This window comes from Mus musculus, chromosome 1 (assembly GCF_000001635.26).
Source record: "Mus musculus strain C57BL/6J chromosome 1, GRCm38.p6 C57BL/6J".
Classification (NCBI taxonomy): Eukaryota; Metazoa; Chordata; class Mammalia; order Rodentia; family Muridae; genus Mus; species Mus musculus.
In genome coordinates, this window is record NC_000067.6 from 51,795,431 (window position 1) to 51,811,661 (window position 16,231).

General features: G+C 42.5%; 1 protein-coding gene across 10 annotated transcripts in view; it reads right to left on the minus strand.

Moving 5' to 3' along the window:
* Myo1b (myosin IB) overlaps positions 1–16,231 on the minus strand; it is a 166,306-nt gene that overhangs the window by 45,673 nt on the left and 104,402 nt on the right. For all 10 annotated transcript variants that reach the window (NM_001290982.1, NM_010863.4, NM_001161817.2 and 7 more), the window contains 4 exons: positions 5,754–5,852; positions 4,102–4,205; positions 1,958–2,105; positions 1,569–1,687 (listed from right to left, as the gene is read on the minus strand). In NM_001290982.1, the coding sequence (NP_001277911.1) occupies positions 1,569–1,687; positions 1,958–2,105; positions 4,102–4,205; positions 5,754–5,852 (470 nt within the window). The remainder of the gene's footprint in view (positions 1–1,568; positions 1,688–1,957; positions 2,106–4,101; positions 4,206–5,753; positions 5,853–16,231) is intronic.

Here is a 16,231-nt window from a genome sequence, read left to right on the forward strand (position 1 = left end):
TGCTCACTATCTGACCATGAAGAGTCAGCTGGCGATCATTTACACGGAAAAGCACACGAGTTCCACTGATGGACGAGCTGCTATAATCCCAACCTCCATATGGCAAAGCATTTCCACAGCCTCGGAAACACAGACAGAGTAAAGGGGAGCAGAAAGGAACAGAAAGGACAAATGGTTTCTACCCTGTGGTCCTACAGTGGCTGTGACCATGCAGTGGTTCCAGGGCAGCCATGGCTGGTTGCAAGGAGGGTGAGACCAGAAGCTACGGTTGACTAAACGAAGCAGGCCCGCACGAGCAGTAGTAAGCCATTTAATTCCAGCCCAGATCAGCACCAACTGGTAGAAAAATGTCCAACTTGCAGAGCACAGGGTTCACACCACAAGGGCCTCCCAGTGCTACTGGAGTGCATTAACATTATCATCATACACACATCTGTGGAAGCAACCTAAATTTCTGTAGGAAGACTTCTCTGGCGGGTGAAGCATAGTGGAAGTACAATGTGGAAGAGAGTCCAGTTTGACCCCTGGGGCTTCTAGCCTATTCTCTTCTCCTAAAACACAGAATCAATCCCCAGTCACTCCTCTTTACTGTGCGTTAAGACATCAGCAATTCTGTTGCCTCTATTTTCAAAGCAGATCCAGCGAGGCCACGCCCCCTGGTTCCAAGGCAACCATCTGTCTCTGGATTAGTGGGTGTCCCTCTCAACTGCCTTTATATTCCCTCAGGCTCTGCTCTTTCCAGCCAGCCAGAGGGACCCTTTGAAATATGAGGCAGATCATGCCCACTTCTGCTGGGTGCTCCTTGTGGTTACAGCTCACTTTTCAGTCTGAACGACCTTCCTTCCTGCCCTGATGGACACTCATCTTCCTTATTCTGTTCTCCTCATTCTCTTTATCATTGAGTACTTAGCGCATGCTGCTTGCTAGAATAGTTTCTGTATCTGACTAGTTATCTAACATTCCCCTACCTTGATTTTCAGCTCCCTGAGAACAGAAACTCTTATCTGTTTATTTTTCCTTAGTGTTTCCAATACGTAATGAGCATAGTAAAAAAATGCCTTTTATACATGTATATAGAGCTTGGTTAGAGTCTCCACGATACCCAAAACTGCACCTGATAATCAAAATCCAGTGACATCATTCACTCAAGATAATTCACACAGTCTTAGAACCCCATGATACTTACTGAACAAAATATAAGCAGAGACCAAGAGCAATGCTCTGCACTGCACATCTGGAGAGATGCCACCAAGACCCTGACCCAGAGAATTTTGTTTGAGACTGGTCCTGACCTGCAGCTCAGATACATCACACATGTGAGCAGCCCTGGGGAGATAGGCTTAGGACTGTAGTCAAAGATTTAGAATGAGAACCTTGTGTGATGATCCTCAGCACAATAAAATACAACTTTTGTTATCCTAACATCACATATCTACCACCTTGCTCTCACAACACCTAGAACAGTATGTGGAATACAGCCTGGCCTTGAGGTAACTGTCTGCAAACATTTCACATAAGAATACCACCACTTGAGCAAAGCTTTCCTCTGCATGTTACAATTTACCCACCTGAGCCACATTCAGCGTGGTTGAAACTTTCTCCTGCTTCGCTTCAACTGTTCGGAAACTGAACGCTCTTTCTAAAACCACCTGATCGATGCTGGTCAACTCGCAAATTTCTTTTAACTCTGTTGGGGAGTAGAGAAGGACAGACAGAGACTCTATAAGCTACTCATGATCATTATCAAGTCCAAAGCTGTTCTTTCTAAATCACACTCGAGTGTATAAATACGTATGAATCAGAAGGGCGAGAACTTCACTGCGGTGATATTTATGTTTAGTTTCACTAGTAAGTTCTTTGAAATCTATGATAAGTCCAAGGTTTGTTTTCTAGATTAGAAGCTGGGCAGACGTTCAAAGAAGGTTCCCTAAGCCAAACTGCTTGTCCACTAACTTACCATTTTTATCTTTGATTTTGCTTTCATCCAAACCATTCACTCGTGATTCAGGCTTGAACTCGATGTTCCCCAGTTTCAAAACGGCTGCCACTACCTCCAGGACAGCCTCGGCCTCATGATCCAGAAAGCCCACGATCTGCATCGCATTCTGGAGGAGAGAAGCACCTGTTTTCTTTCTATACATCTGTGCCTGTTGTTGTTTGGTTGTTGCTGTTTACTTGTTTTAACAACTAATGAAATTCAATGAATAGTATTACAGATTTACTTCTGGGGTTAAAAATAAATAAATAAACAAAACACAAAACAATTATCTCCATAGGTGGATCCAAACTGTGACTTAAGAGCCTCCAAGGCACCATGCAGAGTTATGGTACACAGATAGGAAGACAGAAACAGGCTGGGAGCTGAGCCTCAGTGCCCCTCCCCCCCTTTCAAATCAACCAGCTGGTTTCCATAGATGCCTGGGGTTTTTTTTTGTTTGTTTGTTTTTTTCTTTCACACTGGTCTTCTGCTTCTAGAAACAAAACCAAGCAAGATGTTTCTACAACCTCCAGCAATAGAAACGTTTCTTATTTTATATTCAAGAAACAATGTTGCTTATTTTATATACAAGAAAAACATTGGCTTGCAGAGGTGCAGTGCCCCAAGGGTGAAGGGGAGATACTCATTCATTCACAAATGCATACGGAGTGCCAACTATGTGCCAGGCAAAGTGGTTACAGAACTGGCCTTGGACTCGGGTCTTAAACAAAATCATGTCCAGACTATTGCTTCCATATGCGGGTGTTTATACAGTTCTACATAATGGCATACTGAGAGATGCACTCTTCCCGAGAACAGCTGCCATTATTATCTTCTGTATGTGTGTAACTGTTCTACACAGCAGTGGGAGTAGCGGACACTTTCTGTTATGGAAATTTTCAAACATATACATGAGCAATAAGCACAAGGGGAGGACCCCACATCCCTTCATTCAGCTTTGACCATTAACGGGTGTCAATCTTGCTTCACCTCCTTCCCCTCCTCCCTGCCCGCTGCCAGCCCCAGCTGTCTCATTTGGAAGTAAATCCTAGTTACCATAATGTCATCATGGGAGTCATTTTGAAAGTGTGTGCCACATAAAGAAGAAAGTGGAGTGTCATGTAAAAGTTGCTTCTTCTCTAATGAACAAGGAATGCAGATTCTTCTAACGTGTTGTCATTCGCTAAATCTGCTTAAAAAATGGGATTTTCGGCCTAAAAACACTTTCAAACTAACAGGACCCAAAGGCAGATTTCACATTTGAAAATTAACTTTGGATGGACCACCTAGTGACTGCCATATCCAGGGATCTATCCCATAATCAGCTTCCAAACGCTGACACCATTGCATACACTAGCAAGATTTTGCTGAAAGGACCCAGATATAGCTCTCTCTTGTGAGACTAGGCCGGGGCCTAGCAAACACAGAAGTGGATGCTCACAGTCAGCTATTGGATGGGTCACACGGCCCCCAATGGAGGAGCTAGAGAAAGTACCCAAGGAGCTAAAGGGAACTGCAACCCTATAGGTGGAACAACATTATGAACTAACCAGTACCCCAGAGCTCTTGACTCTAGCTGCATATGTATCAAAAGATGGCCTAGTCAGCCATCACTGGAAAGAGAGGCCCTTTGGACTGGCAAACTTTATATGCCCCAGTACAGGGGAACGCCAGGGCCAAAAAGGTGGAGTGGGTGGGTACGGGATTGGGGGGGTGGGTATGGGGGACTTTGGGATAGCATTGGAAATGTAAACGAGGAAAATACCTAATTAAAAAAAAAAGGAAAAAAAAAAAGAAAATTAACTTTGGCTAAAAAAAAAAAAAAAAAAAAAAAAAGCTACTTAGAATTTCAGTACACACTGAGAGTCAAGTCCCAAGACAATAGATGAAGGCTCAATTTTACAAATGGTAAAACATCATGCCCTAGTAAACTTGGCCTTGGAAACCTTATACGATTATTGAGCTAGTGTAAAAACCAAACTGATAAACACATAATGAATTCTTGGATGTATCTAGAACCTTGGGGAGCATAGATTATAGTGTAAAGAAAACTGAACTGTAAGCATTTCTGACTGAGCAGTACAGGGTTATCCATTTCAAAGTATAATGAAGGCACTTCTTACCCTAACAGTTCTGAAATTGGCAGCATCATCCACACCATTAACTTTAGCAGAGTCCAGACTCAGATAGTTGTATCTGCTGAAATCCCGCTCCAGCTTAAGCTTGTCTGTTGAGTCATGCATACAAATTGATACATTATATCAATAAATGTACACCTCTTCACAATTTCACCTTTTACCGCCCAGATAAAAAGGTCCTTTGTATTATGTATCAAGTCAACAATAAAAACTGACATGCAAAGATCAAAATTAAAGATCAAAATTCACGTTTGTAACCGGTGCTGGGAGATACTGCAATGTAGGATGGGCAGGCACAAGGGAATGAAAAATGCCCTTGGTAGAAATTGGCTTTGGACTCCTATGAATCTGTTATCCTGGAGTAATAGATCCCCAAAGATGATAAGACAGGTTACAGACTCTGATCTTTCTGTGACTCTTTGTGGGGAACTGTTATTGACAGTCAGAGGCTCTCACTAGACCAATAGATTGCAAGGCTACAAAGCAGAGCAATCTTCCCACCTTATCCTTCCCACACTTTGCTAATATATGCAGAGTGGGTGATTCAATGAGTTCTAATGTGCGTATGTTGATTACCAGTGAGCATGGTAGTGAGGGTCAACTTTCATTGCCAGTTTAGAATCACCTAAGAGACATAAAGCTCGATGTTTTGAGGTTGATTTAACAGAGGGAAGACACACTGGAAATGTGGGTGGCGCCGTCTATGGAGCCCAGGTTAAACATCGTGAACACCAGGATTCACTTCTCTGAGCTCCCGGTCTGCCCAGATGTGAGCAGCTTCACGGCCCCATGCCGACAACTGTAAATGGCGCTGCCTTCACACCTTGCACCATGAGCCCAGGCAACCTTTCCTCTCTTACATTGCTTCTCCCTCAGTATTTAGTCACAGATATAAGAAAAGTAACAAATGGAAGAGCTCATCTCCCTGAGTGACAGACCTTCCTCAGCTCTTCTTGTTTGAACTGTTGGTGATGTAGCTAGTAGCTACTGAATACAGATGATGTAGCCAATAGCTAATAAATAATTTCCTTGTGAACTCTTTAATTCTCTAAAAATCTCCAAAAGTCAGATTGTTAACTCTTGTATAGCTACAAATATCTTCCCTATGACTTAAAAAATTATTACTTATTTACTGTACATGTGTAAGTACACGTATGTATGTACATGCACTTGATCATGGCAAGGGTGCACAGGTGAAAACTTGTTTGATTTCCTTCTTAAAGCAGGAGAGTCCCAGGGATGGAACTCAGGGAGTTAGGCTTGGAGGCGAGTGCTTTGCTAACTGAGCCACCTTGCCCGGCCCACTCATTCCCCACGCTTTTTAAATCCTTACTGAGAAAATTCTCATACAACTATAGACCTTTACACATTTTACAACTTCCTTAAATAGTACAGTTCTCGATTTTGATTTTAACTTTACAAGGAGCCCTTCTCCAGCTATAAGGCTTTAACACATCTGAGGCATGTGAGTTGGTTCTGGTGAGATAGAGAAATAGGAAAGAAATGTTGTGGTAGAAGCAACCAGAGCAAGACGAAATGAAAATGTCAACAGGGAAAACGTACAGACTGAGTGTTGTAGAGAATGCTTCAGGATATACTCTGACAATAAAAACCTAAGGCCAGAACCGCAGACTTACAGAGGAGCTCCTCAGAGGCGCCTGAGAGCAGCTGATAGAACACATGGAAGTTTCTTTCACCTCTTGGCTGCTTAACAACACGAGATTTCTCTAAAAGATCTGAAAGGAAAAAAAAAATAGAAGAAATCATATTTTAAACTCGACTTGAAAAAAGGACAACTCAACTGAAATCAACTAAATTACCAAATTAAGCAGTTCCATCCAACAAGTCCATTCAAGATAACAGCTTTTAATACTAATATCCTCTTTGTAATGGTCATAGTAAACTCTTTAAAATGTAATGTTACAAATATAAGTATTTAAATACATCCATTCAGATCCACATAATTATAATGCTAAAAAAACCCCAAGCCTCACAGTCAAGTCCGTAAGTGCTCCTTGGATACTATCTCGTTTATAAGGCATCGTGATATTGCTGTGCACGCAGGCTCATCTGGGAACTCGTAGCTGACATCAGACCATCTGACCCAGGCGCAGCTCCCGGGCTCTATACTCACCCTGCCCCTTCTGGGAGAATTAGAATGGGTTTTCTAGATCCTCAAGTTTTAGGATTGTGTATTAGTTGACAATACACTTACCAACTCCAGATACTTTTCCATCTCTTAAACTTAAGGTCTCATCAAGTTTTCATATTTTTTACCCAGAAATGAAAAATAAAAAAATAAAAACCAAAAGGAGTAATTGTGACTGAATTACAGACAATAGTCTCCTCCCGCCTCAAATCCAGCTAACTTCTCACCAGATATACAAAAGAGGGTTTGAAGCCGGGCGTGGTGGCGCACGCCTTTAATCCCAGCACTCGGGAGGCAGAGGCAGGTGGATTTCTGAGTTCGAGGCCAGCCTGGTCTACAGAGTGAGTTCCAGGACAGCCAGGGCTACACAGAGAAATCCTGTCTCGAAAAACCAAAAAAAAAAAAAAAAAAAAAAAAAAGAGGGTTTGAGCTCTGCTGGTAAGGGCCAATTTTAACTATAAAATGCACCTTTATAAATTTACACTTCTAGCTATAAAACATTATAGCAGTGACATTCTAAAACATCACTTCCGTGTACTCACATCACTGGCACACCAAGTCCAAATCACATTGAAATCCAAATGTTACTTAAGGGGCTTGAGGCATCTACAAGAGCATTTGAGGATGCAGGCTGGGGAGAGAATTTGACAGTGTAGCTATGTCGAATGGGAAATATGGAGCACTCTAAATATACTAGGTTGTTTTTAAAAGTGAAGAGACAGGACTCAAGACCTATACTAAGCCACCTGGAAAAACAAACAAAAACAGTTAAGCACCAAAGTATTAGGATGAAATCCTGTAGATCCTTTAGGTTCACTTCCAGCGGTCTCGAAAATCGAGACTGCAATGCCTCCAGACTGTGGGTGAAAAATAATGAAGACTTGACATTTAGAAAAGAAAAGGGGGTAGAAAGGGAAAAGCACAGATCAGTGTGTAAATTAGGGGGAAAGCAGCCGAAATCTTCATCTTCTCTCAAGAAATGAAACGGCAAACAATTGAGTACATGTGAGTGCAGAAGAGGAAATGGTTAAAACTACAGTCTAGATTTACTTGTCAAGCAGTCAAGCTTCTAAGAGATCGGAAGAACAGTACTGCACAATTGTAGAACAAAGAACCCAGGGGCGCACTCTTCACAGAGGAGCTGGTCCTGAAAGGAAATCGGCACTTCTAGGAGACAGTAACTGACTAGGTGGGAAATACAAACAAGGGCTGTATTCTGCTTTGTCCATTCCCACACCAGTTCCTTCTGTGGAATCAGCACCACTCATCCACTAAGCACCAGGAACTAGCCAGGAGGGAGCAGACGGGAAAGAAAGCTTTCTTCCTCTTGGCTTATCCATCATACATTAGTAACTGTGCCACACAAACCAACACAGAAGTCTTTTCAGGTGACAGGCTAAGCTGATGGCTCAGGGGAGAAAGCACCTGACCAGCACATGTTCAGATATCAGGACTGCAAATAAAACTGGATGTGCCTGTGCATGTCTGTGCTCCTGACATCTCCAGTGAGATAGAAGGAGCGAGGAGAATCCACACAATCTCATGGGTCAGCTACCTGGGATTGCATCGGTGAATATGAGAACCTGACCCAAACAAAGTAGAAGGAGAGAATCAACTCCCCACATCATCTTCTGACCTCTACACAGGCCCACATTCACACACACACACATACACACACACACACATACACACACACGCATACACACACATGCATGCACACACACACGAATACACATACATACATGCATACACATATGTTCAGAGAGGAATGACAAGTTGCTTATGCTTATGAGGAATGACAAAGTGAGGGTGAGGAAGGCAGAGTAATTAACAACTCTGGCCTCTTTTCAGATCTCTAAGTGTTACAAATAAATAAAAATCTCCCTCCACAGTCTGCTGCTTACCTAACAGTAGCCCCTTAGTCATGGGGACACGAGTGGTAGACAGTACCTAACGCATCATTTCTCATGTTTCAAGACATGAAATAATACCTTCAGAAAGCATGTGACACATTGGCCACATTTTGCAATTATACCACACAGCTTGGTCTGGTCCCTGGCCCCTTGGAAAATGATCGGAGAATGGAGAAAGTAAAACAGCCATGGCCTCAGATTCATTGCTGAGTTAAAGACCAGTAGACAAAGGATGTTGACTGGACCTATTTGACCTATGCATGCACGGACATGGTCAGTAGTGATAGCTATTCTCAACCAAGGCTGATAGTGTATGCATTGAAAAGGAAAGGTATAGAAAGGAAGCAGAGGCGGGGTTCCCACTTCCTTTGCATTAGTGAGCACAAGCAGCGTCTCCTGAAGTTAACCTTGAGGAGCGTCTCCTCTGAAGGTAATGCTGTCATCTCCTTGACAGGTGAGAAAGGAAGCTTGTGTCTCACAGCGGGAACCCAGAGCTTTGGTCGCTGGGCTTCATGGCTAAGCTCTGTAAGGTTTCAGGGAAAACAACAAGAGAAACCCTTAAGCATTTGGAGAATGCCAGACTTTATATAAAATCCCTGAATTCGCTAAGCGACTCCTCACGAAAACTAGGAAGCTTTTACTACAAAGCAGCTGGAGGTTTCACGACTTCCAATGCTTACTATATCACCCCAGAGCCCATTTCAGTTTCTTTATGAGTTTTCATGAAGTTATAAGCTTCTAGGTAGAAAAGTAATTAGAGGAGATGTCTGCCCCCAAATAATCTACTAATGCTTGAAACATTCCCTGTTGGTGTTTGTGCTAAATGAGCATATACCAGCACAAGGAAACAGCGTGGAACCATAGCACATAATTACTCAAAGTAGAGAATTTGCCCTCAGTTCACTGTAGGGACGTCTCACCTGACCATGGTAATTTACTTAAATATGCCCCAAGTGGCGTGAAAACAGACCACCACCAGCTCTTCTGCCTGCGGAACTCCTGTCAGTACTGGCTGGTCCTCTGGTAGGGAGATTTAGAGAACTTATTACGAGATACCATGTGAAAAATCTCCAGATACCCCACCATAACTGCACTGTGAGACGTAAAGTTTGACATAAAGCCACGTTACGGAGAGGTAAACTTATTAGTTCAAGCAGAAAGAAAGAATGGGGACAAAGGAGTCCTGGAAGCAGAACTTGTTCTCCTCGCCAACAGGCCGCCACCAGCTGACTACTGACATAAAGAATCTGGCCTTCACTTCAAGGGCTTCCTGAGTCTGAAAAATTACCAGCTAACCCATAAGATGTTCATATGCCTGCTCATGTCTTAGAAATAAAACATCCATGATTGCACGCTCTGGAAGATGGAGGCTTTTAAAATAGACAAAAGAATCAAAATGAGTAAAAAAAGAACGAAGGGGTTGGGGGGGTAGGGGGGAGGAGGAGGAGGAGGAGGAGGAGGAGGAGGAGGAGGAGGAGGAGAAAATCTCATTATCCTGGGAAATAACAAAAGGATTAGGAAGCCTGGAAACAATGTCTTCATTTCACACATGATCTCTCTCCTAGGAGAAGATGAAGCCCGTACTGAATGGAAAGCAGAAGTTGCAGGCACTGTCCCCGGAGGCCTGCTCCTCTCCACGGAAGTGTCTGCTGCCCTTCCCTTCCAGTCACTGCTCAGATGGACAGGAGAGGAAGGTGAAGACCAGGTATTATTTATAACTGCCATCCAAGCCAGCAGGTGTTTAGAAGTTAAGGAAAAAGTAGACCTCATCAGTGGCTGCTACTACTGTTAGGTCAGTACAGAGCATCAAAAGAGGAAACAAGAATAAGGAAGTGGTCAAGTTCCCAATGCAGGCTTCTGAAAGTATCACCTTCACCTGAGTTTTACCAGTGAGGACCGATAATGCTGAGAGCCCCAGAGACTCCACACCTTTCCCCTGGTGGTTCAAGATGAGCACTGAGAGAGAACTCCCAGAGTTTCGTCTCATGCACTTAGGCCCTGTCATTAAAGCAAAAGACGAACTCAAACTGCATGCGTTGTAATAGAAGGAACTAGCATTATTATTCAATCTTAACCATTTTTATCCTGTCTAAAATAATTGCCTGCCTCTTCTCCAACTACCCAATAACCAGGAATTGCTGAGCAGAACTCAGTATTTTCACTGGAAAAGGCAAAATATAAACATCTATTAGGGACATAGATTTTAAATAATTACAATTCTTTTAAAAACATGAAGACTGGAGCTAGGCTCTCCAGGACTCACATAAAAGCCAGATAGGCATGGGAGACTGCTTGTAATAATATCTTAAAATATCTTAAAAGGCAGAAGTCCCAGGACAAGATGAGGACTAGCCATGCTTGTGAACTCGGGAGTTTGACTGAGAGAACCTGTCTCAATGAACAAAGGTGGAAGAACAACTGAAGATGAAGATGATTACACACACACACACACACACACACACACACACACACACTCCATACATACACAGGGAAAAAAAAAAGATCAAAATGTGAATGAAGCCTGGCCTAATTTTACAAACAAGATAATATGCTAGCCGAATTTTGTAATGATTTGTAGTCCTCCAGAAGGCATATTAAAGGCAGATACTATCTACAGGTAGGTAGATGTTCACCAGCTACCAATAACTTGATGACTGGTTGATCTATAAGGTTCTTCACATTCATCTCACACATATGGTGTCAGGAAACAAATGAGATCAGTTTCGTTGAGAGTGTATTGGATTGGGCAGCTTCATTCCTAACCAATGATTTGCCATCAATAAGATCAAAAGTGGTATATAAAAGAATAGAGCTATATGTCTTACACAATATAAAGAGTACAACCACGTTGCATATACTGCAATGGTAAGAATGTACCATTACATTCTTAAACAATAAGCCACGAGGAGGCAACACATAAAAGCAGCAAACAACTGAACCATAAATTCACAAGAAATGCAAGAGGAAAGGAATCACGAGCTCGAGGCCATCTCCACCTTCCACAAAAGGCCACTTCATTCCTCTGCCTGCCTGAGCCTTGGGAGGATATTCCCCAGGGAAACTCCCCAGCCTCACCGAATCCTTCCTCACTCCTCCCCAGGGCAGCAAGAGGGGCAACTGCACTGCAGGCCTAGGCATGAGGTGCAGGTGTGGCCTGTGCCCTTCTGTCCAGTGAGACAGATGGGGCAATGGCCACTGGCTGCAGCAAGCCTCAACGCTCCTGCAACTCAGTGTAAAATAGTAAAAAGGAATGGAGTTGCAGCTTGGTGGTACAGTATTTAGGACCATGAGGTGGTGGTACAGAATTTAGGACCATGAGGTCCTAAATTCAATCTCCAGGATTACCAAAAGATCAAACATATAGATAAAACTATACACTAAATCTGTAGTGTTACTTCTTAAATTATTCTAAAGCATATACTGACATGTTAGTGTGTGTGTGTGTGTGTGTGTGTGTGTGTGTGTGTGTGTGTGTGTGTGTGATAGGCCAGATTTATTCAGCTGCTGGTTATTCAGCAATAGATAGGTTGCCTCTATGCTTACAGACTATGCATTTGGTGGAAGGCAATGAACAAATTGGTATTTAATAATGGAAAATAAACATTCATTGAGCGTTCACTACATGCCAGGCCCCAAAGAAGCACTTTAGAGCAAATGAATAAGAGATCCTCACATAGCTAGACATTACTAATCTCACTTCAAGGATGAGGATGTAGAGGACCAGAGAACTGCAGTAACTTGCTGTCTTTGAAGAGACACCAGAGAGATCATGTGATAAACAAGGAAGAGATGTGCTCATGAAGTACATGCCCAAATGATGATAGTGGACAGCCAGGGCTGCCTATGTCTCTCCATTAGTCACGTGAGGCATTATTTCACTAGGTTCCTGACACCCAAATGGGATGGGGGCAGCCCGAGTTTTCACCTTAGTTTATGCATTAGATGGTTCACTTGAAAATAGAGACTATTTTCAGAGCAAATTCCTCTGTGCTGTTCTTTGATCAGATAAAAACCCTTGAGATTTATATCATATGTTTCTACAGTCTGATTGCGTCCAACAACACAGATTTGAGAAGGTGCCTGGGAATATTAAAAGAAAGGAGGAGAGGAGGGAGCAGGAAGAGGAGGAAGAGGAGAGGGAAGAAGAGGAGGAAGAGGGAGGAAGAGGGAAGAGGAGGAGGAAGAAGAGAAAGAGAAGAAAGAAGAAGAGGAGGAGGAGGAGGAGAAGGAGGAGGAGGAGGAGGAGGAGAAACCTGGTTTCTCAAAGAGGAACCTAGTTTCGTAACTGTAGGGCACGAAAACATTAAATACAAGCACTTGGACTAGTATGTGACCAACAAGCCATCACCAACTAGGAACAAAGACGCTCCAGGTGGGTGGAACATCTTCCACGTGTTTTATCTTCTCTACTAAAGAAAGCATTTGTCACCTTCCATTTTAATTGCACCTCCTACCTCATAGCACTGCCCTCTGGGGATCTATAACTTTTCAGGTGAGTTCCAGACTTACAATTGCATTGCATATCTCTTTTAGAAAGAGGGAACTGTGTTGTTGGCCTCTGTTTTCCACTTCTCAGGTATACAACTGTCTAGAGGGCTCTTGCACCTCTCCTAGGGTGATAATTTTAGCCAGTAACAATTTGTGCTTTTACCAATGGTTGCTGGGAAAGGAAGCAATGTATATCTTCTACAAAACAGCAAAGTCTGTCCTCTTTTCCAGGCTGCAAGAGGCTACTTGTCATGGTCATGGCCAGGGAAATCACCCAGTGTTTTATATGCACTGGAGCCAGCCCAGCAGCTCCTGTGACCACCATGACTCAGCCCTGTCTATATGGGGTGAAATTTCCTGTTCTCTCTAAAGCAAAGGATACTCTTAAACACCAGGGTGTTCCCACTTCACGATTTTCTTGTGGGAACAACCAGTAACCAAGACCATATGAAATTTCATTCACACAGACATATTAATCTTAATGGAAAAGAAATGTTTATTATTTAGTCTCCATGGAAACTGTAAGAATCCCCTGATTCTTGTGTCAAGGAGACATTTCTGTTTAAAACGTGAAACGTGAACTTAAATTTCAAATCCAAAACTATTTTCTCATACTTATGATGAAGTAACCTTTAATTATCTTCATAGACTTGTCAAGAACGGTACTGACGGAATCATTCCAGAATATTCATCTGCAGGCTCTGTGATGAAAGGAGGAACCTAATGCTACCACCAATGTAATAACTAGTTCATGTAATAACTAGGGTTAATCATATAATAACTAGGGTTAATGTGCCTTATAAAAAGAAAGTACTAAAGATTTGTCGATAGCTTGCCAAATTAAAATTAGTTGTTCCTAAAAATGGTGGTGTGTGAGACGCAAGTCATCCCATCTCCTAGACAACTCTCATCAGCTGCCATGCACCGCAGGAAGTCTGCCTGGGCGGCCTGGTAGGGGTCGCAAACGTTTGCTGCTGGTTACAGGATATGCACGCTGCACCAACGAGTACTTTGCTTCCATATTTGGCATATAAAATCATCTAATCTAAATTGCAGAATCCTACGCAATTTCATTTCATATTCGAACTTTCCCTTCAAGGCATTTTCCTCATAATGATGCATTCTCACAAACATGTACAATCAAAATGAATAGCACACAAAAACACACAGTCAGGCAAACCAAAAGGAAAAGTTGAATCACGTAAGAACTGCAAAAGACCGAGGGAAAAGGACCACAGAACTCACCATCATTTCAAAGATGAGAGAATGATAGCCCTGTCTGTGAATAGTGATGAGATTTTTGTTTTAAAATTTAGCTACTTGCGGGGCTGGGCGATAGCTCAGCTGATAAGGTGCCTGCCACAAGGGTGTGACAACACAAGTTCAGATCTCTGGGACTTGGTAAAGACCCAGACTCTGGGACATGCACCTACAATACCCTGGGGACACAGATATACAAGAACTTTGGCACAAGCTAGCCTGTGGTCAAGCAAGATCAATGATCTCCAGGTTCAAGAAGATTTCATCTCAAAAAATAAGGCGGAGAGAAAATAAAGATATTGACCTCTGACCTCCAAACACTAATAAAGACATTGACTTCTGACCCTCATAAAGTCACGAAAAGCCATAAGTGTTTTCATTCTTGTCCTCTCCTTCCTTCCCCCAACACACTGCACCAATTTGGCTACATGGTATGTTCAAATCACTCAAAACACCAATTTCTGCCCAGCTCTCCGCTGACCCTAGGGCTGATCAGGAAGAGTTCACAAGCGGCATGGGGTTTGAGGGTTGGGGGCTAACCATCTCCTCTTTCACCAGACCATGGCTCATTTCCCCCACTTTATATCTCAGATTCAGCAACATATTCCACTTGTGATGGAGAGCTGGCTCAGTGGTGAAGAGGGCTTGTTGCTCTTCTGGAAAATACAAGTTGGTTTCCTAGCACCCCACATGAACCAGGTCACCCCACAACAATCCTGTCACTCAAGCTCTCAGGGATCCAACACCTCCTTCTGGCGTCTACACTCACATCTGCAGACACAGACATACATGTATGTATATAAAATTTACATTTTTAAAAAATCTTTTTAAAAATTAAAAGGAATAGCATTACTGTAACAAGCCACTAAAGGTGTTCTGAGCACTTAGACAGCTCGATCATTTCCTTATCTAATCTATATGTATATTTATTTTCATTTTAACAATTCCTGGAGCACTCTGGGGTGAGCCTGGGGGGTCTGATCCTAAAACCAACCAGAGCACTCAAGAGGACAGCAAGGTAATGGCTGAAGGCACATAAACACCCGTGTTATAATCAATTTCCAAACAAATGACATCTAAAATTTTTTAAAAAATCAAAAAAGGAGAAGCATCAGGGTAGTGTTATGTCTCCCTGGCTCCAAGGCAATGAAGGCACACAATAGCCATTCAAGGCGCATGGCTCACTCCTGACAGTCTACAAACACTGGCTGGCCTGGGAGCTACTGAGCAGCCCTTACCCAGCCCTGCTGATTTCCGTACTCCAGCCCACCCTCAGAAGGAGCTAATGACTCAACGTTTTACTAACAAACAATTTTTTTTTTTTAAATCTAGCTATCCTGGAAGAGAGGTGACAATTCTCAAAATAACATCTGAGGTAAAGGTCTACTCACTCGTTGTATTAGGTAAAGGTTCCTTTAAAAAGCTATTAATTTAGCTGGACAGTGATAGCACACCTTTAATTCCAGCATTTGGGAAGCAGAGGCAGATGGATCTCTTTGAGTTTGAGGCCAGCCTGGTCTACAGAGTGACCTCCAGGACAGCAAGGGATACACAGAGAAATCCTGTCTAAAACAAACAAACAAACAAACAAACAAACAGACCACCACCACCAACAACAACAACAACAACAAATCAATTCTATTTTAGGGCTAAGGTAAAGCTCAGCACACTTGCCCAGTGTGTGTGAGGCCCTGGGTTCAATCTTAGCACCACAGAATTAATTAATAAATTCCTTAGATTTTATTTTTAATCACAGAATATATTTTGTTACAGAAAAATCACCCTTGAAGGATTTTTTTTCACATTAGATTAGCTTAAAGACCTGTGAGATATAAAAACAACAAATACTTTAGTAGATTTCTAAACAGTTTCCTACAGAAGTAGATGCTCATAGTCATCTATTGGATGGAATGCAGGGTCCCCAATGAAGGAGCTAGAGAAAGTACCCAAGGAGCTGAAGGGGTCTGCAACCTTATAGGAGGAACAACAATATGAACTAACCAGTACTTCCAGAGCTCGAGTCTCTAGCTGCATATGTAGCAGAGGATGGCCTAGTCAGCCATCAGTGGGAAGAGAGGTCCTTGGTCTTGTGAAGATTCTAGGCCCCAGTATAGGAGAATGCAAGGGCCAGGAAGTGTGAGTGGGTGGGTTAGGGAGTATGGGGGAACAGGAGGGTATAAGGAATTTTCTAAGAGAAAACTAGGAAAGGGAATAACATTTGAAATGTAAATGAAGAAAACATCTGATAAAAAAATAAGATAAATTAATCTTTAACAACAATCTAGCCAGCCACTATGATAAATGA